This window comes from Excalfactoria chinensis, chromosome 6 (genome assembly GCF_039878825.1).
Source record: "Excalfactoria chinensis isolate bCotChi1 chromosome 6, bCotChi1.hap2, whole genome shotgun sequence".
In the NCBI taxonomy this organism is placed as follows: Eukaryota; Metazoa; Chordata; class Aves; order Galliformes; family Phasianidae; genus Excalfactoria; species Excalfactoria chinensis.
The window spans coordinates 2,811,617-2,837,979 of NC_092830.1; the positions used below are offsets into that span (position 1 = coordinate 2,811,617).

At 44.3% G+C, this 26,363-nt stretch overlaps 2 protein-coding genes and 1 non-coding gene across 6 annotated transcripts in view; all 3 read right to left on the reverse strand.

Moving 5' to 3' along the window:
• CHUK (component of inhibitor of nuclear factor kappa B kinase complex) overlaps positions 1-11,695 on the reverse strand; it is a 28,320-nt gene extending 16,625 nt beyond the window's left edge. The window contains exons 1-11 of the mRNA XM_072340945.1: positions 11,489-11,695; positions 11,298-11,392; positions 10,443-10,557; positions 8,884-8,953; positions 5,598-5,686; positions 4,884-4,973; positions 4,512-4,636; positions 2,882-2,989; positions 1,555-1,690; positions 475-669; positions 78-180 (exon numbers count right to left, since the gene is read on the reverse strand). Of these exons, the coding sequence (XP_072197046.1) occupies positions 78-180; positions 475-669; positions 1,555-1,690; positions 2,882-2,989; positions 4,512-4,636; positions 4,884-4,973; positions 5,598-5,686; positions 8,884-8,953; positions 10,443-10,557; positions 11,298-11,392; positions 11,489-11,635 (1,273 nt within the window). The 5' untranslated portion in view covers positions 11,636-11,695. The remainder of the gene's footprint in view (positions 1-77; positions 181-474; positions 670-1,554; positions 1,691-2,881; positions 2,990-4,511; positions 4,637-4,883; positions 4,974-5,597; positions 5,687-8,883; positions 8,954-10,442; positions 10,558-11,297; positions 11,393-11,488) is intronic.
• On the reverse strand, positions 11,631-25,515 carry CWF19L1 (CWF19 like cell cycle control factor 1). Of its 4 annotated transcripts, none has more exons than XM_072340950.1 (14): positions 25,366-25,515; positions 25,208-25,292; positions 24,762-24,840; positions 24,229-24,330; positions 23,260-23,474; positions 19,205-19,323; positions 18,385-18,469; positions 17,753-17,893; positions 17,557-17,671; positions 16,431-16,510; positions 14,054-14,263; positions 13,190-13,306; positions 11,976-12,073; positions 11,631-11,857 (listed from the first exon to the last, which is right to left on the reverse strand). In XM_072340950.1, exons 1-14 carry the CDS (start codon positions 25,386-25,388, stop codon positions 11,722-11,724), a joined length of 1,605 nt encoding a protein of 534 aa, XP_072197051.1. In that variant the 5' UTR covers positions 25,389-25,515; the 3' UTR covers positions 11,631-11,721. The 4 variants fall into 4 exon arrangements, with proteins under 4 accessions (XP_072197051.1, XP_072197048.1, XP_072197050.1 ...); XM_072340947.1 differs by having other exon boundaries at positions 17,557-17,668; positions 25,366-25,494; XM_072340949.1 differs by lacking the exon at positions 24,229-24,330 and having other exon boundaries at positions 17,557-17,668; positions 25,366-25,494.
• On the reverse strand, positions 13,477-13,619 carry LOC140254510 (small nucleolar RNA SNORA12). The gene has a single exon (XR_011904245.1). It is a non-coding gene; the product is annotated as a small nucleolar RNA SNORA12 (small nucleolar RNA).
• Positions 25,516-26,363: the final 848 nt, after the last annotated feature.

The window sequence follows — 26,363 nt, forward strand, 5'->3', positions numbered from 1 at the left end:
AGATTAATAAGGCAAATCTAACTTCCACATTAAACAAGTAATGCTTTCAGGTCTAAGGTGTCCTCCAGCATACTTACCAATATAATTTACACACTCAGACAGACTCCGAGAAGCAAAGGGTCCATCATAGACAGTTTTGCTTTTATCAAACAAGTAGACCATGTAGCTATCCCAGCCTCTCTGCACAAACAAGGTAAAATCTGGTTACAAATTGAATTTGTTATTGTCATCAGAAACTCTTCACATCTGATGCCTTAAAAAATTGATATTGATAGATTCTATAGAAGCACAGGACCCTTTGCCATCAAGTAACTTTAGAGATTTAGTCAGAATATAACTATAGGAACCTATGTTATCCAACAAAATCATACTACATAAGAGTAAACTAACTCATGTGGGATGAGATCAAAGCAATTAGTCTTCCTTAAGATTTCAAATTCCCTAAGAGTGAGAAAGGCATTAAATCATTCTTACTACGCCATCAATAACACACTGGGAAGCAGGTTTCCGGGGGTCCAGGCAAATTCCTGTTTCCAAGAGCAGTTCCTGATTTCCAGTGCTTATTCCAGTTTCAAACTCAATTCTCATCTGAAGAGAATGAAGACTTTCCTCAGCATGCAAGAGAAATGAAACAATCTTGGCAGAGGTCATATTTAGGATGTGTACTATCTGTAAAATACAAGTGCAAATTAATTACAAGTCACTGGCTATCCAAGACAGTGCACACAATAGCCTCGGAGGGTGCATACAACCATAAACCATAAAGTTTTAACGACTACAAAATAATTAAGTGCAGGTGTAAAACCTCACATCATAATGTCCAGACCTGTAACTTTAAACTCAATATCAGAAAACTATGACCAAAGACCAAATCCCATCACAGCTCCACAGGCCACAGTGCAACTTAATTACACCAGAAGAGCAACAAGCTAGCACAGAGTCCACCTCAATTCTGTTGCCTCTGAAATAGCCAGCACTGCTTTCAAGAAGGGGAGTCTAATTCCTCCATATAAAACCACTGTGACATACCTCTCTGCCTGTCTTCTTGCTGCTCTCGTGGCTTTCTCTGTTTTTATTATATTTGGGTGGAAAATGTAGGTCTCAAACAACACAATATGCAGATTGTGACAAGTCCCAATTACTGCCATAATGTTTTGTGTTTCTCTAATTTCTTTGGAATTCTTTCAGATAATCCTCTGGCTTCCATGCACTTTTGCCTCAGCTAGTCTCACTTCAGCAGAGCTCCAATAAATTACTTGAAGGGGAACAGCCAAGTGAGTACAATCTCTGATCTACAACTTGTACACAAACCTGGAGTCACAGTATCAGTAATACTGTTCAAAACTAACAGTCGTTAGCAAATGTTACACAGTAGAGGTTGCTGAGTCCTTACTAAGATGGCAGGCAGGAATATAGGATCATTCTTCTGTTACACCAGCAAAAAGATTCCTCAAAACCCAGAAACTAGATGATGCCAGATTATACCTTTGCTGCATTGAGCACAATTCCTGTTCTCTGAAATATTTCTACTGAGCCCAGTAAAACTACACTCACCTTCAAATTCAGTATGTGATCCATCATTAGGAAGCACTTTGGACAATTGGTTTCAGGATCTAAACCTCCACCCCTCTGTTCTGGATCCCAATTCAGCATCAGTTGCAACCAACTTTCCATCGGTTCTACAATTAAACTAAACAACAATAATGAATTTCAAAACAAAAGAACCATGAGAAAGAGAAGGCAGATATTCTAACACACTAAGCTCACTTAGTAAACCGAAGTCTTAAAAAGCAAAGCTCTATCTACAGAACAACCATCATCATGCTGCAGAGCTGCTTGGAAGAATCACAAAATTGTAGAGGCTGGAAGGGGCCTCTAGAGATTGTCGAGTTCAATCCTCCTGCAAAGCAGGCCCCCTGCAGCAGGCTGCACAGGTAGGCATCCAGGTGGGTCTTGAATATCTCCAGAGGATGTCTTCTCCTCACAACAACTCTGCGCAGCCCGTCCCAGGGCTCTATAACCATCACTGTGAAGAAGTTCTTATGCATATTGGCATGTAACCTCCTGTGCTCCAGTCTATGGCCATTTTCCCTTGTCCTGTCCCCACACATCACTGAAACATGGTTGGCCATGTTCCTTTGTCTCCCACAAAGCTCTCTTCCACATTTATCACATCAAAAGCACGTAAGTTTATTATCAGTGACACGGTAAAAGGCAGTACACAGTGCAAGAAGCACATAGTTTAGAGCACTGGCTCTAAACTAGCTATATTTGATTCTCAGCTTCAGTTGAGGCCCTCCAGTATCAACGAGTTATGCTGCACCTGCTAGGCACATTTAGCACTTGTGTGTTCAGGCAAGTGACAGATAACCACTTTGACACCTGTGCTGTGGTCCTTGGTCCTTCTCTCTGTAAAGAGTCTGGATCTGTTGTTTCTGTAGCACCCCACTATATGTGGGAGACAAAATCAGATATTTCAGGCTTCAGCTTCAGGAACTTCTCGTATGCTCTATTCAGCAGGCTCTGACTATCTCTGAGGCCTTGGCTGTTCTTGCTGCAGTATTTTCCAGTGCAAATATTAGATTACTTAGTTTTCACGAAGCAGCTAATTTAAGCTTCCGTGACTAAAGTTATATTATAATTATTTATGACTTGGTTTATGCGAATCAATACTATCAAATTTTCAGGTAGATATTAATGAGGTCACCTCTCTCAGTGAAGAGCCCAAAGATTCCAAGCTATTCCGTAAATTTTCAGCAAATAAATATTCAGCAAATAATAGCTTGCTTACAGGTTGAGACAGCTTTTAGGAGAAAGAAGGACCCCTCTGTTTAAAAGACAAGCCAAAAATTATTACATGTAATCACTTCGCCACACTTACCTACAGATGCCGTGAGGCTGTGGCAAATGAGTACTAAAGCGAACCTCCCCATTCATTTCTTCAGAAGCAAATATGTGCTTTGGATCCTTCTTCTTGATTTTTTCATGCCTAGAAAATAAATTCTTTATGGGTATACTGACAATGCTACTTTTGTAAGGGGCCAAGCAAATCTGGCATCAGCAAAAAGTGTCAACTTTAGAAAACAACATTTTTTCAGAATGAAAAAGATATTTCTAAACAATTTACCTAGCACAACTATCTCCAACTGGAAGAAGGAAGTCCTTGCAATTAATTCTGTCTCTAGAAACATTTTCACATCTGGAGGACACTGCAAGGACATCTGGAGAGCATCAAAAGGACCAACAGGTAACAATTATCTGTGGACCACAGAGCAATCCTGCCCAACAAAATCAGCCTCTGCACAACTATGAGACATTCTGAACTTGCAGGAGTCCTTTGGCAAACTCACTGCACTTGCCTTGATGCCAGAGAAGCATATAAGGTAGAAGTATTGGAAATACCATGTATTACTGGAGCCAAAACTAGGAAAATCACTGTTGGCAACTCTACCTGTTTCCTCATCCTTGCTCCCTTCAGCAGCACTGGTTTCCATATCGGCTGGAGCTCAGTTGCTTGCACAGCATCAGGATTTCCCAGGGTAAGTCCCATGTAAGCATGGCCTGTACCACAGCCATCAGCCACTTCTTGCCCCTGGAGGCCTTTTAGCCAGCCCCCATTTGGAACAGAAGCTGCATGCAGGTGGCCCACACTTCCTTTTTTCTATGAGAACAGACACTTGGAAGAGCTGTTTCTCTCAGTCATTTGTTTTTCACTACTTTTTTATTAAGAAATAGTTTTCCATGTTGGAATAAATGGGACAAATATTTGAACTACTAAAAATAATAAAATCCCAAGAGTTAGGAGTTTGAAGAGAAACTACTGCACTATATTAGTTGATTTTTTCTTTTGTTAAAGCACTTTAAATTTTACCTCCTCTCCTTGCCGTTATTTTAATGCTATCAGAAGAGCAAATTTCATGCTTGCTCTGTTGCAGAATCGTGCTCTGAAAAACTTATCTTTATGTATACAGTCCTGATATCGTAAGCTAAGATGTGGAAATACATCAATAAGCATTTCTGCTCTTTGTTCCAGACATGAGAGAGTAAGGAAAAATTTCCTCATGCAAGTTAATGTCCTTCAGTTCTCATGTTTGTTAATTTGGAAGTACATCCTATGTGTCTATGCTGCAACTGGAAGTCTTGCTGTGCATTATTTGTCGCTAAAAAAAATAAGCAACCTGACAGCCTAGGGTAATAAAGGACTGCATTGCTTCTCTCCATGCATTAAATTGTTCTGACATTACTTCTCCATTTAACAGCATGAATTATAATTAAGTTTTCTGATTTAAACTTCAATTTTTTGCAATAACTATTATGCTCAGTGGCGCCCATGACAATATGTATAAATTGCCAATCAAGGTGTCATTAATGTAGTAAAAATACGACTAGCTTCTGCAAGACTTAACAGACCAAGAAGCCTCATAATTCAACAGCAGTAAGTTTGATATTGAGGTTCACACCATCACTTGAACCTACATGACAGCTGTCAGTCTTTTTACTGAATGTCTTACCAGGTAAATGGCTGGAGATTGTGTAGGAAAGGCCGAAATCCTGCAATGCATTCAAACACCATTGTTCCAAAGCTCCAGTAATCAACAGTGACAGAGTAGGATTTATTCTCAAAGAGTTCAGGAGCCTGAAAAGAATCGTACAAGGACACTCTGAAAGAGGCAATTCAGGCAATTCAGCACTGCTGCAGAGACAAATCTGCGTCTAGGAGTGGCTCATGGGGAGGGACAGGGGTGAAACCAGCACGAGGTTTTCTTGAGGTTTTACAAAAGCAAGGAACTTTTGTAGGTTCTGACACACACTTCTATGATGCTATAAAATGTGGTAATAGCACATCACTTGTACACATAAAAAACAAATCACAACTGTCTTACCAAATATTGCAGTGTTCCAACAAATGAAGTGCACAAGCTTCCTTGATCCAAATCTTTTGCATAACCCAGGTCTATTATTTTGTGAACGATCTGTAAGCAGTTTAAATAGATCATTGGAAGAACAAATTTAAAGGGGAAAAAAGAAACAGCCCAACAAAACCAAACCTATGCAGTGACATGCATACAAGAAGGGGAAAGCCAAAACAGAAGCTCTGGAGGAAGTCCATGGTGAAGCTTTGAAATGCAACACTGCACTGAAACTTGCTGTTTCACCACATAAGCTGGACTCATCCACCTACCTCAGCTTAGACTCAACTTCACTTAAAGCAACCAAGCAGTTCTAGCTTGTCATTCCACCTTATTATCTTGAAATTTTAGGTTGTTAAAAGAGTAACAATAAATAAAAATATTTTTTGTTGAACAATCCACTTTGTTGTATGTTTGAACTAGCTTGATGGTATATACAACCCTCAAAGTCAAAAATATTAGGTTACATACTACAGTTTTGTATCATTCCTCTTCTGTTTGCATGTAAGCTTCTTGTACAGAAACAAAAGTTCACGGAATAAGCAAAGTAGAATCTGTTGCTCCAAAAAGATACAAACATTTCATAAATTCAGAGATGAGTTTTCTGTCTAATTCAATGCCAAAAGCTACTCACTCTCTTATTTCCCTTAGGCAAAGTTGCTCACAGTTTGCAGAGTTGTGACTTACCTTCCCACCTTCATCCTGAAGAACAATATTTTCAGGCTTTAAATCTCTGTGTATAATTCTGTTTTCATGCAAATATTGGATACCAGACCCTAAAAGACGTGATTTAACAGAAAAAAAAACAAAAACCCACACTTATTAAAGACATAGCTGAAAAATACCTCCAGCTTCTCTGATTTTGAAAGCAACACATTTTCATTTAGAACTACTGATAACTTAGAACACTTGTTGGGTTTGTGCATATGGTTGTTACAAGTTGTTACTCTTCAGAATGGGGAGGCTGCTGTGAGCTCAGACCTGGTGGCACAACTGCAGGTCTGATCCCTTGCCTCAAAGGTGAAAAGAAGAGGGCTGATTCCCTGATCTAGCTGGGAGCTAAGCAGGAAAAAAATAAAAATAAAAAAATCAACCAAGTTTTAGCCAGGCTGGTTTTCAGAACCTCACAAGGCCATGAAAGTGGCTGGAGGAAACAAAGCACCCAAGAAAAGGCAAAGGGTAGGATTTTGCCTTGTGGCAAATTACCTTGAAGTAGCAGTGAAGCCACTAACAACAACAACAGGACAAAAACTGCCTGCGGGAAAGAAGAAATCACTACTGCACCCAAATAACACTACCCACTGCTAAATAAAAGATTATTTTGCAACTCTCTTCTACAGGACACTGCCAAATACAGAACAGCAAAAAACAAGTCCCAAAGTGTTAGGTTTTGTTTTTTTTTTTGACCTTCATGATGCGATATCTCTCACCAGAGCCAAACCTGCAACTTTCACTGGTCTATCACTCATTTAGACGCTCAATAGTTTCCAACTTGCACTTCTCCCTGGCACTTCCAGATCTTCACCAAAGACACGATAGAGGGAGGACGCATTACCAGCAACATACAAATGTTTTAAATACTAAAACACTTGTGATTTTAGGTGAAGCTGTCCAACACAAGGCTGGCAAACAGCCTGTGTGGAAGAACACAGATCATGGCCTGAACTGGCAATCAGCCCATGAGATAGGGCTCATGTTAGCTTGGGAACACAAGTGAACTGCCTCTAGCTTCTGCATGTAGCTGGAAGAAACTTGTTTGAGAAACTATCCTGTAGCTGTAACTCAGTCTCCTGGCTTTCTCTGAGTGACCTTGCTTATTCTGATATTGTTTCCTGCTGCTATATACATGGTCATGGTACTAATGGGCTGTGCAGACATCTGGTCACCACAGGTATCTGCTGGGGGTGATCCCAGGGCAGACATTCCACTGGCAGGCTGCCACCGGTAAGGAGGACTTGGAGGAGACTGCACTGGCTGGCCACCCCAGTAATGTGAGTACCTCACTGTTAAAGTGATGCGGAACACTTGTCTCCACATATTTTCTCAAGGATCAGTAAACTTTACACAGATGGCTGACTTTTGCATTACACAACCCTATGGATAACAAGTATCAAGTTCATTTTCTTCTTTGCTTTCATGTCCCCCTGCCATTTTGTGAGTCCTAACATCAGTCAGGAGTGACTCTGGAAAAACCATGATACCTTTTTGACTGAGAATGGTACTAGTCTTTTCCTGCTTCAGAAAATTAAACCTTTAAGGAAAAGCCAACCCTCTCTCTTCTCTCTCCTGTCCTCATAAAAAGGACATGAGAATCCCACTGCCTAGAAGCCTGGACCACTGTGTTCAAGATATTTTTTCATGCCAAAATGGCTCCATTCCTAGGAGAGACTGGTTAACTATAAAGAGAAATAAAAAGATGAGGAGCTCTGCTGAAGAGCATTCCTGGAAGACTAGACTGCAAGAGAGACCATCTGCAGATGTAACTCTCCAACACATTACCTATCCTCTTCCAGAGCAGCCAGGAAGCTGCTTTAAGGTGTATCTCTTTCTTACAGACCTCTCAGAGGTCAAGAATTTGGCCACCAAAATCTCTACCTCACCCTGGAACCTGAGGCTGAATGTGGACACTGCATCTTGTCTTGACGTAGCTAGCCCGGTTGCAAGCAAAGGAGACTCCATCACTATGCTAATCACATTTCTAACACAGGACCATACAATTGCTCTTTCAAAACAAGAAGCTTTTCAACATTTATGTACTTATTTTGGGATCACCCAGTTGAAAGCAAATTGCTACCTGGAAGATTGCTGGACAAGACATGCTTGTATGTTCTCTTCCTCTTCTGCTATGCTTTTACCCATCTTGCTCTCCACTCTGCTATTTTGGCTGTCCTGTCCTGTCGCTCTGAACAAACAGAATTTCCCCACTACTAAGCACATTTTACAGAGTGAAGACACACAGAAACATAGGCACATCTCTGACAGTTTCTTGCTTTTAAGCAGTAAAGTTGTCATGGTTTTGTGCTGTTGCTGTCAATATTCTACATCATGACATCATGTGCAGTATGAATCATTAACTGAGGGTACAAATAGTGGTAAACTGTTTTGGTGGTATAAGAAAGTGTAGTTGTTAATGGCATACAGAAGTGTAACAGAGGGTATGTGGAAGTGTAACAGAGGGTATGTGGAAGGTTCATGCTCCCGTTCTGTGGAATGGCAGCATCTCGAGTACTCAGCTCTTGGAGGAAACTACATATCCCAGGGGACGACGCGGCCAGAGACGAATCACCAGAGGAGGAGGACACACATATAATCTCACTCCCAGGCTGGAACGTCCTTCTTTTCGCTCTGTCTATCGCTTTGGAGCGCTCCATCCCTGCCGTCTCCCTCTATCAGCAACGTTCCAGCCTGTCACCTAGAGATCACAGTAGGCCCCCCGGTTCTCGGGGACTCTTTTTCTCTCTTTCTCTGTCTTATTTGATTTAGTAGTTGTAGTTATATTGTATCATATTGTGTCATCTTGTATTCCAATATTATTCGTATTTAGTAAAATAAGTTCTTTCCTTAGATTGCTGCCATTGTTTTTGTTCATTCCCCTCCTTCCAGGGCAGCAGCCTCTATCACGGGTAAATCTAGATAACCCGATTACAAGTTACACTCCTTCAGACTGGCATGCAGCTTGGCATCTGCACAGCCATGAACAGAACAGGAAACTCAATGCTACAGAGTTACCCACAGCTGACCACCACATAGCTTCTTCTGTCACTCTCTGTGAACACATCATTAGTGTAAGCCTCTCATCTCTGTGATCACCAGAGACATAGGATCCCTTGCTCTGGAACTGAAGCCAACTTTGCTTTTGCACACTGTTTTTATTAGTCCCCTTCTCAGGGTGAGCTGAAAAAGGAAAATGCTGTTACACATAAATACAAATATACACAAAACAAACAGACACTGAAGCCCATAGACTACATACCGATGTCACTAAGCAGAGAAAGTATCTGACTTTCCTTAAGTCCACAGCAGTTCTCTGGTTTGTTTAGTAGCTACAAAAAAAGATGACGATGTTTACACTCACAATGCATCAAATCAATAGTCAGAAACAATATCTTCCATCCCCTGCCAACACCACACAAAACGGCACAGCTCAAATGTAACTCTTGTTGAACAGAGTGATAGAAAAGAGGGGAGAGAAAGAAAACAGAAATTCACTGCACTGAGACAAGGTTGAAGAGATTTGGACTGCTAGAATAAGAGCACAGAAACCTAAATGCCATTGGGCTTTCAAGCAAGTGGGCGAGTGACTTGGGCATGGCCAGAGGGCTGGAAGCAGAGGGGATCCCCAGGCTCCCAGAACCTCATGTTCCTCATCTTCTGAGGAAACTGCCCTCAGAGAGCACAAGCATAAAACATGAGCACGGCCCACAGACACAGATGCTTTTCCAGGCTTTAAAAAGATTAAGGATGTGCAGTGACAAATTAACAGCACTAAAAAGCACCATGTCCAACCATGTAAGAGAAAGATTCTAAGAAGTAATATAACCCCAATTTTCTTGGCTGAGACTCCCAATTTGCCTTCAAGTATTCTCAAAACTTTTACTGCATAAATAAAACACTCAAGCATCATTAGGTATGTGGACAACTATGTTTTTATGCAGTATGCTAGTCCACATATAGCCCCTTCCTTTAATTGCCAACCCTTCAGCCTCTTAACATTGTCCCAATGCATAGCACTAGTGACGTAAACAGCAAAAGCTGAACAGAAAAAAAGTCTCCTGACCACTCTGATGACATGATTTCTAAGTAGAATTTAAGCAGCAGAAAGTTACTTCACTACCACTGAACAAGTGACTGCCTCCCATGTACAGCCACAACAGAGCAGAGCAGGAGCTCCTAGTTGGCCATGCAGTTGCTACCAGTTTCCCTTCTTGTGGGTACTACAGCTTTGTAGAGGAGCAGTTCCCAGCTGATAGGAAAACGCCAGCTAAGGTTTGTGAAACTCTGAGGCACCAACGCAGCACTGAGAGCAGTGCAACACTGGACATGTGGCAATTAATGACATATCGGATTCCAAACCCTGACATGTAGAGTGCTAGCAACTAGTCTTAGGTTGGAACGGACCTTAAAGCCCATTCAGTTCTAACCCTTGCAATGGGCTGGTCTCACCCCATCAGATCAGGCTGTTCAGGCCTCTATTCATCCTGGCACTGGGCACCTTCAGAAATGGGGCACCAACAGCTTTTCTGGGCAGTCTGTGCCAGGACCTCACTGCCCTCTGAGTAAAGAATTTCTCTCTAGTATCTACATTTACTTTAAAGCTATTTTCCTTTGCTACATCACCACGACCATGTAAAAACTCAGTCCTCCTGCTTATAAGCATTTTAAGTACTTACTATATATTTACTTCCCAGAATCTACACTAAAAAAAAAAAGAAGCTCCGCAGAACATATATGGCTTCACAAATGGCCACACCTATGGAGACAGCACCACCACCCCTTGTTTTGCTGTGCCATGCAAAGCAAAGCAGTCATTACCTTCCGGAGGTCACCTCCTGAGCAATACTCCATTGCCAGAAGGGGCACATCGTTCACAAGAAAGTTCATTTCCTCAGGAACTTCGCAGGCTCTCACTACGTTGGGATGGTTCAACCTAGGCAGATGGAAACCTTGTGAAAACCCTGGCTACTCTATTGAAGAGTGGGAAGAAAGATGGCTGGCTAGCCAGGTGTAACGCCTCAGGTCTGAGCTATGCTCCCCAGGTGTGCCCTTGCTAAGCAGTGCTCCCTGTCAGCACCCAGCCCCATACACCCCCTACCTTGGGAACACCAAAACCAGTGACGTGCAGAAACACCCCAAAGCCCAGATGCAGGACTGTGACGGAGAGCTGGGCTCCCGGCTCACACTCTGGGTGAAGTCATTTCACGTGTGTCTCTATTCCTATATATCACGTGTCGGGAAACCCTTCTTTCGGCCCAGCGCGTGCAAGCACTCGAGGCAGACACAGCGCACTGACCCTGCAGGCTGCCGGCACCTGCTCTCTGACCATAAGGCGCTGACTCCCGCGTCTGAACGGCGCACCCAGGAGGCTCCGAAGACGGACCGCGCACACCACGGCAACCGCGGCCTAGCGGCAGGGCGCGCGAGCAGAGCGGGGCGCACCCGCACTACAAGGCCGCCCCACGGGGCCGCCGCCGCGCGTGAGGAAGGCCCAGGGAAGCCCGGCAGCAGCCGCAGGCAGCACGCAGGGCCCCGCGTGGGCAGAACGGGACGAGGCCGCACAGTGCCAGGACAGCCCCGGTCCGCGCGAGGCGAGGGGCGGCTCTACCCGAGCACGGACAAATAGGGAAGCGGCGGAGGCGCCCGCTCACCAGCCGGAGGCCAGGCACTCACTTCTTCATAATGTCGATCTCGTGGCACCAGCGGTCCTTGTTCTTGACGCTCAGCTCCAGCCGGCACGACTTGATGGCCACCCGGGCGCCCGTGTCCTGCGGCACACAGCCCCGTCACACAGCCCCGTCACGGCGGGCCCGCTCCCCCATCGCCGCCCCCGCCCCCTACCGCCGCCGCCGCCGCCGCCCCACCTGGTGCTGGTAGAGGCAGACGTTACCGAAGCCGCCGGTGCCCAGGCGGTCGCGCATCTCCCACGGCCCGCAGCCGCCCGCCGGCTGTCCCCGCAGCGCCACGCCGCTGGGGGCCGGAGGGGGCCCGCGCTCCGCGCCCCGCTCCATGGCGCTGCACGCAGATCCGTGCCCCTAGCTCCGCCTTTATTGCCGCGTCAGCGCGCTTCCCGCCCGCCGCCCCGACGTCAGTCCTGCTAGGCGAAGTCGAAGGGCTGGAAGTCGCGACGGAAGGCGCTGGCCTGCGCCTCTTCCTCGGGCCGGGACGCCGTGCAGCTGCGCCAGTCGGAGCGCTGAGGGAGCGCCAGCAGAGCACCGCTGGCCAGCACCGCCCTGCCGGACAAATGGCATCAGCGCTCTGCGCCGAGGACAATGGGGAAAAGGAAGGAAAAGGGGGAGGAAGAAGGGATGACAATGGGAAATGGAAGGGCACAGAAAATAACGCGCTCACCTGCCAAACTGCAGCGGGAAGCTGCCCCGGATACGGTGGAAGAGCTTCTCACCTGTGTCCAGCTCCACATAGAAGTACGGCGTGCCTGGATGCACCACCTGTGTAGGAAGAAGGGACGCTGAGGCCCGATGGTGCCAAAGGGAGCCAGGTTTCCCCCAGATGTTTTCCCAGAGCCTGAAAGTTGCAGGGTGCCATGCACACACATCCTACCTACACCAGGAAGCCACAGAAGAGGGTTTTACTCTATGACTGTGCAATGCCTGCTGTATTCACATCAGACTTTTTCCACTAATGAAACACTGAAAGAGGCTTATCTCTCTCCTACTCACCTGGACGCTACTCAGAATGAGAGAGGTTCCAGCTGCAGTTCTTTAGATAGGAAACAGCAAAACAAGCCAACACAGACTGCAGCACAGATTCCAAACCGCATCAGTGATAGATCTCATAATCCCCAGTGAATGAGGAAATGATGGATTGCTTTCTGCTGGAATGGTGTGTGCCTTTGCAATGCAAGGCAGCAGCCACTACATGCTTTAATATTTCTTCTGGTTTAACTCTGCAGATTGCACTACCAAGACAGTAAATAACAGCCTGGATCAGAACTGCCTGGGCTAATATGGTATATTATAGAGGAAAAAGAGTAAAATAATAACTGCTCTTCTCAGCTTAGAGAACTTGTATCTAGGGGAAATTAAAACTACCTGATGCATAGTGATGCTGGAAGGGGGTTGATGTTCAGTAGGAGTGAGTTTAGCAGGACTTACACATGGCTAGAGTAATGTGACCAGGGTTATTTCTTATATCCCTACCATTCAAGTCAGGCACAAAGATGAGGCAAAAACCTTAGTTTTATTTTGAGTTTCACTAACTAGGAAAAGCCAGGCAGAGGAAACCAGGGGACATCTTAGCAATCTGCATTGTGACAGAAGTGCTGAGCAAAACTAGCAGCACAGACTTCCATCAAATGCAAAGATATGTACTTGAGGCCCTCTGAGGACAGTCAACAAATGCTGCAGGCAAAGGACTTGCTATTCAGATAAGCAACACATCTTATGACATTGTCAGGAACTTCATGAGGAGCTGAACTCAACTGGCACATGGGCTCCAAATCAAGTCTGCTTCCAAACAGCTTAACCTTACCCCACAAAGTGACCTCAGAGGGAAACAGCAGCCATGACAGGGCAGAGGTGAAGGAAGGTGAAAGTATCTCATACCTGTGTGATATCCGAGTGCTCTGGGATTTCTAACAGTTCAATCTGTTGCTCTTGTGCCTGTGTAATGAAGCACTCCTTAATGTCTTCAGAAGAATAGTCCAATGGGACAGGAATCACCTCAAGAGAGAGAGATAAATGTTTCCAAAGAAGTAAAGATGAAGGAAACCACTGACTCACAGAAAGCAATCATTCCATCACTGGAGGTGGTACGCTCCTCAGTTCTGCGCAATATCATCAAACAGGGCGGGTGAGCACCCACCTCTACAGATTTAAACTTATGAGAAATCTTCTATAGGAGTTGAATAAAATGCTGAAAACTAAGAGCCTGAAAAAGTTCCCAGCAAAGCCTCCCTCCTTTCTGATCTCTGTGGTAGTTTCAGGCTGGTCTGATACAATAACAGATCTGCCAAACAAAGAAACCACCACAATAAATCCCTAACTGACTGATACAGCAGGAAAAAAATACCATCAAACTGAAGGGCTGGTATTCATAGACAATGACCAGAACCCTGCACATATTACGTTTTGAGCCTACTCCAGTTGCATGGTGAGCACTGCAGCTTGTATGCCCATGGGAGCAGATCAGAGTAAGAAACCAGTTATAAAACCTTGTCTGGAATCCCTGGGGTTTTTAAATCAGAATTTTTCCTTGCCCACTCAACAAATTTGTTGCTGTGCTGCTATAATATGAAGAATTTAAGGACTGTGGCAGAACCATCACACATGCGGGTTTTGGTTTTGTTCTGCCTGTCTGTGGGCAGAATACTGCCCATACTCTGAAAAAGCTGAAAGTGAGCTTTCCCTTTCAGTTCAGTCATGGAGAAGTGCACAGTTGCATCCTCTTAAGATACACTAAAACCATACCTGTAACTGCAGATGCTGACTCTTATAGTTCCTTTCAAATAAGACATATCTCTTTCCCTTGCTTCTGAAAAACTCCTTCAGGGCAGATTTGTACTTGGTCACTTCTTCCATCACCTCTGAAGACAAGTCAACCACCGACTGATAGTGCCCAATAGGTAAAATCAAGACATGATCGGGTAATAAGCCACCCTTGGCCAGGGCAAGGTAGCACTGGAGTGAAACAATACACATAGTTACTCACTATCAGCAGCACTTATCATACTGTGGAAATTTACTTTGTGCTCTCTGGCTGCACTCTTGAGTATCCCCTAGCCTAGCAATTCTGCGTCAGGAACAGTACAGTTTTCTACTCTGTGTCACTTATTAGGAACTATTCACTAATTCATTAATTACTAGAGGAATGAGAAAGGGAAAGAAAGTGAAAAAAGTTAAAAACAACTTTTAACAACTTTTCTTTCAAGTGCCAGAGAATGTCTGGCCTGCAGGAAGGCACCTGAGTGAGCTTTGCCATTGCAGCCAGAACTTACATTGACAAGAAAATCCCTGTGAAAATGTATATCTGCTTTCCAACCAAAACCAGATAAAGTTGCCACTGTAGCACCTTCAGGTGGATTATGCCATACAGGAGCAAGAACTAGAAGCAAAGCAAAGGCACTAATGATTTAATTAACCTCCAAGAAGTACTTTGAGATCTTGATGTAGAAGCTGTCTTATCTTCTGTTTAATCAGCATGTGAAAAAAACAAACCAGCCCTCCCAGGTGCTTATGGTGTGAAATCCAGCCAGTACATCCAATTTCCATCACAGTTTCGCTTTTACGATGAGTTCTGGCAGACTGTAACATAATCAAATCACGAAGGCTGCCACACCAAACATTTTGGCTCTGTAATTCATCTGCTCAAGCAAAACAGGGCCATGTTTTATTTTTCAAAAGACTTGTAACTGTCTACTTTTGTCCTTTGTAGGGGTGAATGCAAAGAAACTGAAAAGAAAATGGAGTAAGCTCCATATGAAGGTTGTTTGTGTTTTACAGAATCACAGAATGATCTGGGTTGGAAGGGACCTCAAGGATCATGAAGTTCCAATCTCCCTGCCTGGCAGGGCCACCAATCTTCCACATTTACTAGATCAGGTTGCCCAGGGCCCCATCCAACCTGGCCTTGAACACCTCCAAGGATGGAGCATCCACAACCTCCCTGGGCAGCCTGTTCCAGGACTTCACCACTCCCCTAATAAAGAACTTCCCTATAACATCCAACCTAAATCTTCCCTCTTTCAACTTAAATCCATTTCCCCTTGTCCTGGTATTATCAGCCCTTTCGAAGAGTTTACTCCCCTCCTGGATATAGGTTCCCTTCAGGTACTGAAAGGCTGCAATGAGGTCACCCCACAGCCTTCTCTTCTCCAGGCTGAACAAGCCCAGCTCCTGTCTTCATAGGGGAGGTGCTCCAGCCCCCTGATCATCTTCGTCGCTCTCCTCTGGACCCTTTCCAACAGCTCCATGTCTTTCTTGTACTGAGGGCTCCGCACCTGGACACAGTACTCCAGATGGGGCCTCACAAGAGCAGAATAAAGAGGGGGAATCACTTCCCTGTCCCTGCTGGCCACCCCTCTCCTGATGGAGCCCAGGATACCATTTGCCTTCCGAGCTGCAAGAGCACACTGCTGGCTCATGTTAAGTTTATCGTCCATCAGGACCCCCAGGTCCTTCTCTGCCGAGCTGCTCTCAAGGACCACTCCTCCCAGACTGTACAGATGCCTGGGGTTCTTCCGGCCGAAGTGCAAAACCTTGCACTTTGCTGTGTTGTACCTCATTAGGTTCACCCAAGCCCACCTTTCAAGTCTGTCAAGGTCCCTCTGAATGACATCCCTTCCTTCCACCGTATCAACTGCACCACTCAGCTTGGTGTCATCAGCAAACTTGCTGAGTGTGCACTTGATTCCATCATTGATGTCATTGATAAAGATGTTAAAGAACAACGGTCCCAAGACAGACCCCTGGGGGACACTGCTTGTTACCGGCCTCCACCTGGACATAGAGCCATTAACCACCACCCTCTGTCTGCGGCCTTTCAACCAATTGCTTATCCATCAAGAGGTCCACCCATCAAATCCACTTCCCTCCAATTTGGAGATGAGGATGTGGTGGGGTGCCATGTCAAAGGCCTTGCTCAGGTCCAGGTAAATGACATCAGTAGCCTTCCGTTTGTCAACCGATGCCGTCACTCTATCATAGAAGGCCACAAGATTGGTTAAGCACGACCTTCCCTGTGTGAAGCCGCGTTTTGTTTATTTTTTTACCCTTCTTAAAATAAATACTGCCACATCTTAACAAGATTTTGCTGGTATGTAGGAAAGAATGTACTATTGGTACTCACGTGTGTGCCAATGCTAACAACCAAGTGCTTCTCCACTTCTGGGCTAGCAAGACAGAACCAGCAGGGTCCTGTGGGCTGTGCTTTATGGGATTGGAACGAGAAACAGGTGTTAGCATAAAGATTGTTGGTTAGAATAATGACCTGAGTTCTTGGTTAGAACAAAACCTGAAAGAGCTGCATTTTCCAGTTCCCCCTCCCAGCTGATGCAGTGCCAAAGGGCATGGATCTGGGAAGCAGGATCTGGCTGGAGAACTTATGACCCATGGGAAGTTCCAGTAAGAGAGGAGCAGGTGGCAGTCACCAGCTTGCTGACTCTGACATCATCACTGACTGCTCTGATTTACTGAAAGAACATTATTTCCAGGAACATAGTGCTTACAGCTCACTAGCAAAAAAAAGCACCAGTGAATTTAAAAAACAAAAACAACAACAAATCAGAATGAGGTGAAACTACCACAGAGGAATAGGCAAGGATAGATGCTGTCAAACACACATGCTAGTTCTGCCCTATTTCTTACACTGAAAACATTTGATTTAACACCCAGACTGCAATACCTGATCTGACCCTTAATATAAAATGATGGCATCAATAAGCTAGGCCTTTTATTAGAGTCAAACATCAAAACACAGCTGCAGGCTTTGTACAGGAACAGACAAGCAGCTTTACAAATGCAGTATGAGATAAGGCTCTGCCAAGAACCACAGGAAACCAAAGGTCCAAGTCTGGAGCTTGTATCAGAGCAAAACAGTGTAACGAGGCTCCTAAAGTCTTCTGGAATTTCTTGTCAAGAAAAGGAAATCACACTAAGTACACAAGGACACCCTATGTCCTACAGAACAAGCTAGTCTGTAGAACTGCCAGTTGTCAAGTTTAGAGCCCAGTCAGCTTCACAAGGTAAACAGCATCAGCTCAACCCCCTCAGATCTAATTTTTAAACTATACTTTTATTTAACTACTTATTGTCAGGTTTCTAGGAAACAAATGGCTGTTCATTCCACTGTACTCTCTCACCATCTAGCACATTTTCAAGATGAGATGACAGCTCAGCATCCTGAGATAAAATGAGTGATATGGACCAATACCTCCAGTAAAGCTCCTGGGGAAAAGAAGCATCCACACACTTACAGGGTTTTTTGGCTTGTTTGGTTTGGGTGCTCCCTCTATCCTTCCCATCTGAGGAACGTTTCTTCCCTTGGTGCTTTTTCAAATCAAAGAAAAACTGACATGCTGTTTCTTCCTGCTTAGAAAACCAAAACCAAAACCTGTTGTACCCGCATCCGAGTCAAAGAGTGCACCCATTAAAAGCAGACTGCAGCAGTACCTCTGCACACCCAAGCACTTTGGTCTTCTGTGTCCCCTTCCTCAACTTTCGGTATGGATTTTCAGTGACATCCTGGGGCTGTTTTACTAGCTCTGCAGGGTCCATCAGGCTCATGGGAATAATGCTGAATGCATAGAGATACTGGAAGGAAAACAGATGGCTCAAATACAAAAAGTTTTTGCAATGACTGTAAGTCAGCTGTAAACTATCGACATCCTTCTGCATCAGTACTCTAACTTTTCATAAGGGTTAAAAAAATAAGCAACTTATGTCACCCCAAAAGTGATTTGTAAGGGTTCCTGTGTAAATTGTTTCCTTCCTAAAAGAAGCCATGGGAAGAGAAAATTATCTAAAGTGGCTGAGGAAGAGGAAAGGATGGCAGCTTTCTGGCCATTTTCCTTTGCAGCTGTCTTCCAGCTAGACAGCATTAGACCAGGTACAGAGAAACAGAAGTGCTTAAGAACACATCTGGCATTCTGTACCCCTCTGACATGATGGGCAAATGCCACATTATTCAACAGAGACAGACACCTGCACTTTTGCACGATTCACACTGTCTTATGACTAGCAAAATTAGGACTTACTGCCATGTTATTTGTACTTGAGGAAAGAAGATTCAAGAGTATAAATACCTTTTTCTTGCTTGTATTGCCAACTTCAGCAAGAGCAATAAACCTGGTCACGTGTTGTGGGGTCTCCTGCAGCACAGTGTGATTTCTGTATGGAAGCAAAACTTGATTGTATTGGCATATAGATAAAGGATAGTGGGAAAACCACGCGTTCTCCACGAAGGAACTCAGACACCACATCAGTTACATGTAGGCTTCCACCCAGAACAAGAAGGCCTGAGAACAAAAAGATTTGTGAGGTCTAATAACCAACAACCACACAGGCCAAAATGAGATCTCACAGCAGACTGAACACACAGCTGAGAGGACATTTTACTAGACTAAAAACAACTTCCATTTTAAAGTGTATTGGCTATGATAAGGGTAACAGTCTTCACCAGCATTCACAAGACAGCCTTAATTTTCTTTGAAGGTTGTTCTAACACCTACATTATGTCATCAGTCACATTTTGTATACAAAGTTATAATTGAAGACACCAAATTCCTCACTGTATGAGAGGTTTTCCACAATACACCTTCAGAAGTACCCCTAGAACTAGGCTGAACATTACTGAAATGGAACTGGAACTAAGAACAAGGTATTTGGCCTCAGATTCACTTTGATGTCCTAGGGTAAGTGTTGGCAGGGACAGCGCAGTTTTTGAGGCAGCAAGAACCGTGATCAGTAGAGTCATCTGAGAAACAATCTCGACTCATTATTGGAAAAAGAAAGATTTAAAGGAATCAGATGTCTTCATAAAATTACACTGAATTTTCCTTCTGTGTTCTTTAAAAATTGAACTCTTATTTCAAAATAAATGAGATTTCATGATGTCTTACAAACCTGTAAGGAAGTCTTTCATAATAGGCCTTCTCTAGCGCAGCGAAGTGATACCTTGGCTTGAGACTTGCAGCTAGATCAGATATTAAAGTGGAACCACATTTCTTGGTATCTATTTCTCCCTACAAAATATATATAAAAAAATTATTTTAAGAACTCTGTCAGACGACACTGAAAATAAATGGCTTATTCTGAACTGCTTGCTGGAAATGTAGAGGTTATGACTATGGCTGTTGCCATTCCTTGAAGCATGAAGTGAATATGGTTTGATTTCTTATCTCCAACCCAAGTCTACGCATTTACATAATTTTCCATACACAAGGGTTTACATCCAGTCATTTCACCAACACAAATTTGACCTATTTTCCCTTTATTGATCTTGGGAAGCAAGTGCAGAACAGAATGAGTTTTGGCAAACAGCAATGTAGGTCAAAATAATTAAGGCATGTTTTAACCACGTTCCCAGAGTGCCAGAGGTTCAGTGTGGGAGTCAAGTGAATAGGAAAATGCTAAGATTTCCCAAGGAAGCAAAATGTTTTCTCCTGTCCCTGAGAAATCAAAATAAAACAAAACACTACCAAAGAGCAGGCTTAAAACTACTTTTGGGCTGTCTGTTCCTCATTGGCATTAGACTGAGAAGCACAGAAAGGAAAGTATGGGCTGAACGTGCAATGAGCTGGGTTGAAAACTACCTGAACAGTAGGACCCAGAGGGCAGAGATTGGTGCAAATTTTCATTTGAGGCCAGTAATGAGGGGAGCACCCCAGGAGACAGCACTGGGTCCAGTTCTTTTTATCATCTTCAATAATGATCTGGATGACGCAGTAGGATGCACCTTCAATAAACTCACAGATGACATAAAACTGGGGTGAGTGGCTGACTCACCAGAGGGCTGTGCAGCCACCCAGAGGGAGCCAGAGTGGCTGGAGAAATGGTCTGACAGCAACCTTATGGAGTTCAACAAGAAGTGCATTTGTACAGGCTTCCATCCACTCCCAAGAAAGCAGCTTTCCTCTCTGTACTTCTTTCTGCTGCCCTTGCAGCAGGCATGGCAGAGCATAACAGCACTTCACTGAGGTCTTGCTGGTTTCAGTCCCACCAAAACTGGTGAAAGCTAATGGTAAGAGCATCTCAGGAAAAGGTAACCCACAAACTTCTCCAGGGAGTTCATTCTCATTCATGCAGTTTAGCTTCTCACACCATTTTTATTGTGCAAAAAACTTCAGGTGGCAGAAAAGCAGACCTTATTGTTCACTCCTCAAATCTGCCGTTATTAAAATGATGGGATTTCACTATCTTAGCACACAAGGAAATCTCAGAGACTTGTTACTGAAATCTTCAGGCCCTGGAACACACATTTCTGCAAGATTCCTATTTGAATATGATATTTACTAATATACCCACATGTTAATCCAAACAGCACATTTGCAGAAATTCAAGCTGTGGGAAACCAAGAGTGTAACAAAATGCTGAACTACTACAGAACATCTTTTTACTATCCGACCACATAACCTAGAGGGGTTGGGGTTGTTGTTTCTTTCTTTTTTTTTTTTCTTTTTTTTGTGGTGGTAGTGAAGTTATTTTATGGAGGAAGCAGGAAGGTGCATTTTTTAATGCTTTCTGAAACAGGATCCTGTAATTTTTCAGAAGCGAAAAGACAAAGAGGAAGCAAAAAGCGTTACACATTGCAGAGAAGTTTCAGATCATCTGAGTTCATAGGCAAAGCCCCTTCTGCAGAGCAACAGTTATGACTGTTTATTAGACACAATGTAAACATAACCCCAAAATCCAGACACAGGTAGAACCAAACCATTCAGAACAGACCGACACCTGAAGAAATAATTACAGACACACTCTCCATTTTAGAAAGCCCCTGGAGATGCCCCAGTGAATGGGATTCAACTTTGATGTAAAGGACATAACTCACACCTACTCTGGTAAAGCTGAAGTTCATAAGTATCAGAAAGGCGGGTTAGAGGAAACAAGAAATATTGAAGAAACACCTGTGGCACTCTCACAGCAATGTCAGCTCAAGGCAGAGGTTGGACCAGAAGACTGCAGAGCTCCTATACAACCAACACCTCTACACCTCTGGGCTTCTGCAGTGCCAAAGAGAAAGCTGTTCTTGATGAATCTGGGATGTAACTTTTTCCTTTCACATGCCATATAAAAGAAGAAACTAGCATCCAAGTCTGATGCAAATTTTAAGTAGTATTCTGTGTTTGGCAAGGGCATCTGGCAAGAGGCACCTGGATGTAAGCACTGAGGAAGTTTGACACAAGTTTCCTCTGATTAAAGAACTGAAGAGAAAAGAAAGCTAAAAAAATCTGAGTGACCATCTCGACCACCTTCTAAGCCTGGACCAAAGTAAGCTGTGAAAGCAGAGGAAAGCAGCTTTTATTTAACAGTATTTGAAGAAATCACTAAGGAAGTCTCCTTTAGAACACTGCTTTGGGGTCAAGGAGCTTGTGTAGGTCAGATTAAATCTGCTAAGATACCAGAACAATGCTAAGATGAGTATATTACAAAAAAACAATATTTATACATAGGGAAAAAAAAAAAAACTTTACAAAATTTAATAGAATAAAAACCTGACATTTCTATAATCTTCAAAATCAAACATGCTAGTGAGGGAAGAAACCCATTTAAATTTAAGGCAAAGCACAATCAGTTGAAGAATGATCAATGATTGGTCAGAGAGAGCAGAAAAAGCATTCAAGAATTAGGATGAATTTTACCTCTGATTAAACAACATAAACATCCTGGAAGCATGAAGACTTACAGAAAAGTAAGAAGAGAACTGCAGTCCCAGGCTTCTGGTGCATCATAATTGTGCAACTGCATTTACCTTTGCAGTTGAGATCCTTTTTATGCTCTTTAATATCTTCTTCAGTGACATTCATGGTGAGACCCTCAGAAAGCTTGAAAGCGACACCAAACTGTGTGTTGTGATTAACATGCTTGAGTGAAGGGATGCCATCCAGAGAGACCTCGTGCAGTGGGCCCCATTGAACAAAGAGGTTCAAAAATGCAAGGTCTTGCACCTGGGTTGTGGTAAGCCCCACTATCAATACAAACAGGGGGAGGAAAGGACAAAGCACAGCCCTGCACTTGGGTGCTCTGATGGATAGTAGCTGGACATAAGCCAGCAGTGTGCCCTTACAGCCCAGAAAGCCAACTGTACCCTGGGCAGCATCCAAATCAGTGTGGCCAGTAGGGTGATGGAGGTGTTCCTGCCCCTCTGCTCTGCGTTATGAGACCTCACCTGCAGCACTGCATCCAGATGTGGAGTCCTCAGTGCAGGAGAGACATGGACCTGTTGGAATGCATCCAGTGAAGGGCCAGAAAAATGATCCAAGGGATGGAACAACTCTCCTGTGAGAAAAGGCTGAGAGACCTGGGACTGTGCAGCCTGCAGAAGAAAAAGCTTGGGGAGACCTGAGAGTTGCCTTTCAGTATCTAGGGTGGGGCTGTAAGAAAGAAGGGGACAGACCCTTTAGCAGGGTATGCTGTGATAAGACAAATTATTTCAACCTAGAAGAGGGGAGATTTAGGTTGGATATAAGGAAAACGTTTTTTACAATAAGAGTGGTGAAGTACTGAAACAGGTTGCTCAGAGATGTGGTGGATGCTTTGTCCCTGGAGCAGAGGCTGGACAGGGACCTGAGCACCCTGATCTAGCTGAAGATATCCCTGTTTATTGCAGGGGTTTTGGACGTCCCAGTGGGACCAAGTCTGCAGGACATGGACTTTGCTGAGACAAAAACAATTCCAAATGAACAGTATCTCCAAGAGGTACAGTCTCATGGTCTGAATATAGCATGCTAAAACCTTTACTTACTGAACATCAGCTTTTCTATAGAAATCATCATAATGTCCACAGAAAGAAGGCTCTTTTAGGAAATTATCCTACAAAGCCCTTAAATTAGTAAATTAAAAACAAACAAACAAACCAACTGATCAGGAGGGTCCTTCTGCAAATAGCCAAAGCAAGCAGAGATGCCACTGTTTGTTAGATACATCTGGAAATTCATTCCACCAGAAAACAGAAGACTTACTGGACTGTTGGCAAAACTCTCAACATCTCTGGGCCAGGGGGAAGTCAGCAATATATCTACACCTTTGAAGTTTAGGGTCGATAACAAAGATGATTTTAATTCAGTCACATCCTTTGAGCTAAAGCTGTAGGCAGGAGTTGGCTCATCCTGAGACTCGGTGCCACTCAGGTATGCAATCTGCAGTCCTGAAGTACCACTGAAAAGACCTCGACGTCCTGCATGAATGCACAAACACATACCTGAGAATTAAAAGCTGCAGGTAAGCTCATTTGTATCGTAAGCAGAGAGCCAGATTTAGCAGTCCTGCCTTACTTCGACTGAAACCTTTTGTACAGGCAGCTCATTTTCTGTGTTCCCAAATTCCAGGAAAGACATTTTAGTGCAATGGCTCAAAACCTGCTTTATGGCCAAGCTGTTCATACAACCCTTGGTTTTCTCTCTTCACTCCTACAGTCACTCTCTTCACTTCCCTACAGTCAATTGATAACAAAAGCATGGTATAAAGACTGAAGATAAAAAAGCCAATTGCAAGCTCCTTTTTAACTATTTTTGTCAGACAGGATTCTAGAAAGAAATTAACTAACACTTCATTACCTTTAATGATTATACTTTTTGTCTTTGATACTCTAGTACAACCTTGCAGCATAGCACAATTACCATTCATATAGGAAACCTTCACTGCACAGAGGGAGGCACAAGACAGGAATACGTTCTCAATCAAAAGAGTCTTCCAACCACTTTTTCTTTTGGGTATCAAAATTCAGTGTGTGTTAGAAAACAACAACAACAAAAAAGGGACACTCCTATTTTATAGAGCAGATATATTGGCCTTTCTATAGGAAGTTCAACTCCAGTCTTGATGCAATAATAAGAGATGTCATCAAAATATCAAGGAAAAAAAAGGAGGGGTGAGTTAAAGCACAAAGATCACAAAATGTTCTTGTAAGCAGCATCACACAAGTACATTACCTAAGTAAGTGATGTTCTCAGCTAATTCACAGCCAGTGTCATGTGGAAAATAGTGTACAGTCTCTTGGTTGTTAGCACCAAGCATGAAGGTTGGAATTGGAGCTGAAGAAGAAAACAATCAGTCTGGTATAAAGTACATGAAGTACAGCCATCCCAACACCCCTCGTTCTCAGCGTGCCAAGGCCATAACAAGAAAACAAGAACAAGAAAATTTCCTTCAGAAAAAGACCCTGAACCTGTTGTTTTCTTATTACCAGATGCTTTAAGGTGCATCCTCTAAATGATGCCCCTAAATAATCCATTGTCTCTAGGGTGACACTAGATTTGTGCTTGAAGTTTGAGTTCCCACAATCTAACTATATGAGATTGCTTAGGTTCCCTGTGCTCAGCCCTCACAGTAAATGGGACACCTCTGGGCAGACAGCTCACACAGCCAAGCAAGATTTAAAGGACAAAGGTAAGTGGGCTGCCTGCTAGCACAGCCCCCAGCACACCAATGCATTTGCTATGGGGAGTGAAAGCTCCTTTCTTACCTTTCTTAGCCCCCGAACGATACTCTGCCCATTCAGCATCAGAAGTGGAGCTGAAGAAATCCCCGACGCACAAAAGCATCTGCAGACACCACACCAAGAGAGAGTCACATGGCACCAAAGTCATGGCAGAGCGTTTCCGAGGTGCAACGCTTCACTCCGAGGCACCGCGCATCTCCCCCCACCCACGAGGTAAATAAAAGTCTCTGCACTTGGTGGTACCGTTACAGCCGCAAAAGGAGGAACAGCACTCCCGTCCCACAGGTTCGTGCTCCCCAAGCCCTCAGTGCAGCACAAGGAAGCCTGAGGGCAAACAAAGCCCCGGCAGCGGCCCCTTGACCCCGCGGGCAGCCACAGGCAGGGCTCAGTCGGAGAGGGGTGAGCGCGGCACTCCCTCTGCCCCACCCAGAGGCTCCCGGTCCCGCTCCCCGGCCCCGCCGCAGCCTCACATCGAAGCGGCCGCTCTTGCTCTGGATGGCCCGGACCCGCCCGAAGAGAGTCTCCAGCCGCCCCTCCACGTCACCGCACGCCAGCCTGAAGGAGACAGAACCTCAGCGACCGCCAGAGCACGGCACAACCCCGTCCCGTCCCGTCCCATCCCGCTCACACGCGCAGCGGCAGCTTCTCCATAGCGGAGCTCCTCGTCCCGGCCTTCACTTCCGGGTGCGCCGCGTACAGCACTCCGCCGCCGCCCCGCGCCGCCGCGGCCCGTTCCGCTGCTGTCCGCGGAGCTGAACCGTAGCGCTCAGAGCCGCCGTGTGGCAACGCGAGCGCCAATTGATGTAACTTTTGGACGTCAGCGAACATTTCAGTGCTATTTTTTATAGTATTCTTCTGGACAAAATGTCCAACATACAGCTAGACAAAGACACAGTGGTGCGATGAGCAATTGGCTGGCAGGGCAGTCTCAAAGGCTCAGAGTCAGTGACTGGAAAAACAATCTGTCAGGTGATGGTGCAGATAAGAATGTAATTTAGATATAAAATGCTAAATCAAACAGATCCAAGATCTTTTAGAAGATGTAATATTACTCACTGGGACTCTTGAAAAGAAACAAAGCAAAGTAGGAAGTCAATGTTTTCTGTTGATGTCCCTGTGCTGCATTAGCTACCTCAGCGAATATCAGCAGAGTCTGGCAGATAATTAAGAGCTGATGCTGTCCCTGGCAGCTTTGTAAGGAAAGTCTTTGGCTAAGAGGACAGTTATTGAAGCCAAAAAGTCTTACGCATCCCAAAGACACCATTTCTGGAGGCAGGAAGAAACTATGCAATTACCCTTTCCCCTCTGAAGGCAGAATTTGACAAAGGAAGAAATGTTCAAGCCTAGTGAAGGAGCTTTTGTAGAGAACTAAGTTCTCTCTTGAGTGTGAGTCTGAAGAGCATCCTATTCGCAACAGACTAGTTTCAGGCCTGTATCTAGAAGTGCTCCTTAGGTGTCAGTCGTGGGTCCCATCTAGTTCCAACTCCCCTACTATAAGTAGGGACACCTTCCACTAGACCAGGTTGCCCAAAGCTGTATCCATAGAATGAATCATAGAATCATAGAACCACCAAGGTTGGAAAACATTTCCAAGATCATCCCATCCAACCATCCACCTACCACTAA

Bases quoted from the DNA above. Each gene is read 5' to 3' on its own strand.
- CWF19L1 (XM_072340950.1), bottom strand. From the start codon at position 25,388: ATGGAGAAGCTGCCGCTGCGCGT. The intron at 24,841-25,207 runs GTGAGGCTGCGG...TGGTGTCTGCAG, and splicing joins GCAAGAGCGGCCGCTTCGAT to ATGCTTTTGTGCGTCGGGGA. The intron at 16,511-17,556 runs GTAAGTGTGTGG...AATCCCATAAAG, and splicing joins CAAACAAGCCAAAAAACCCT to CACAGCCCACAGGACCCTGC.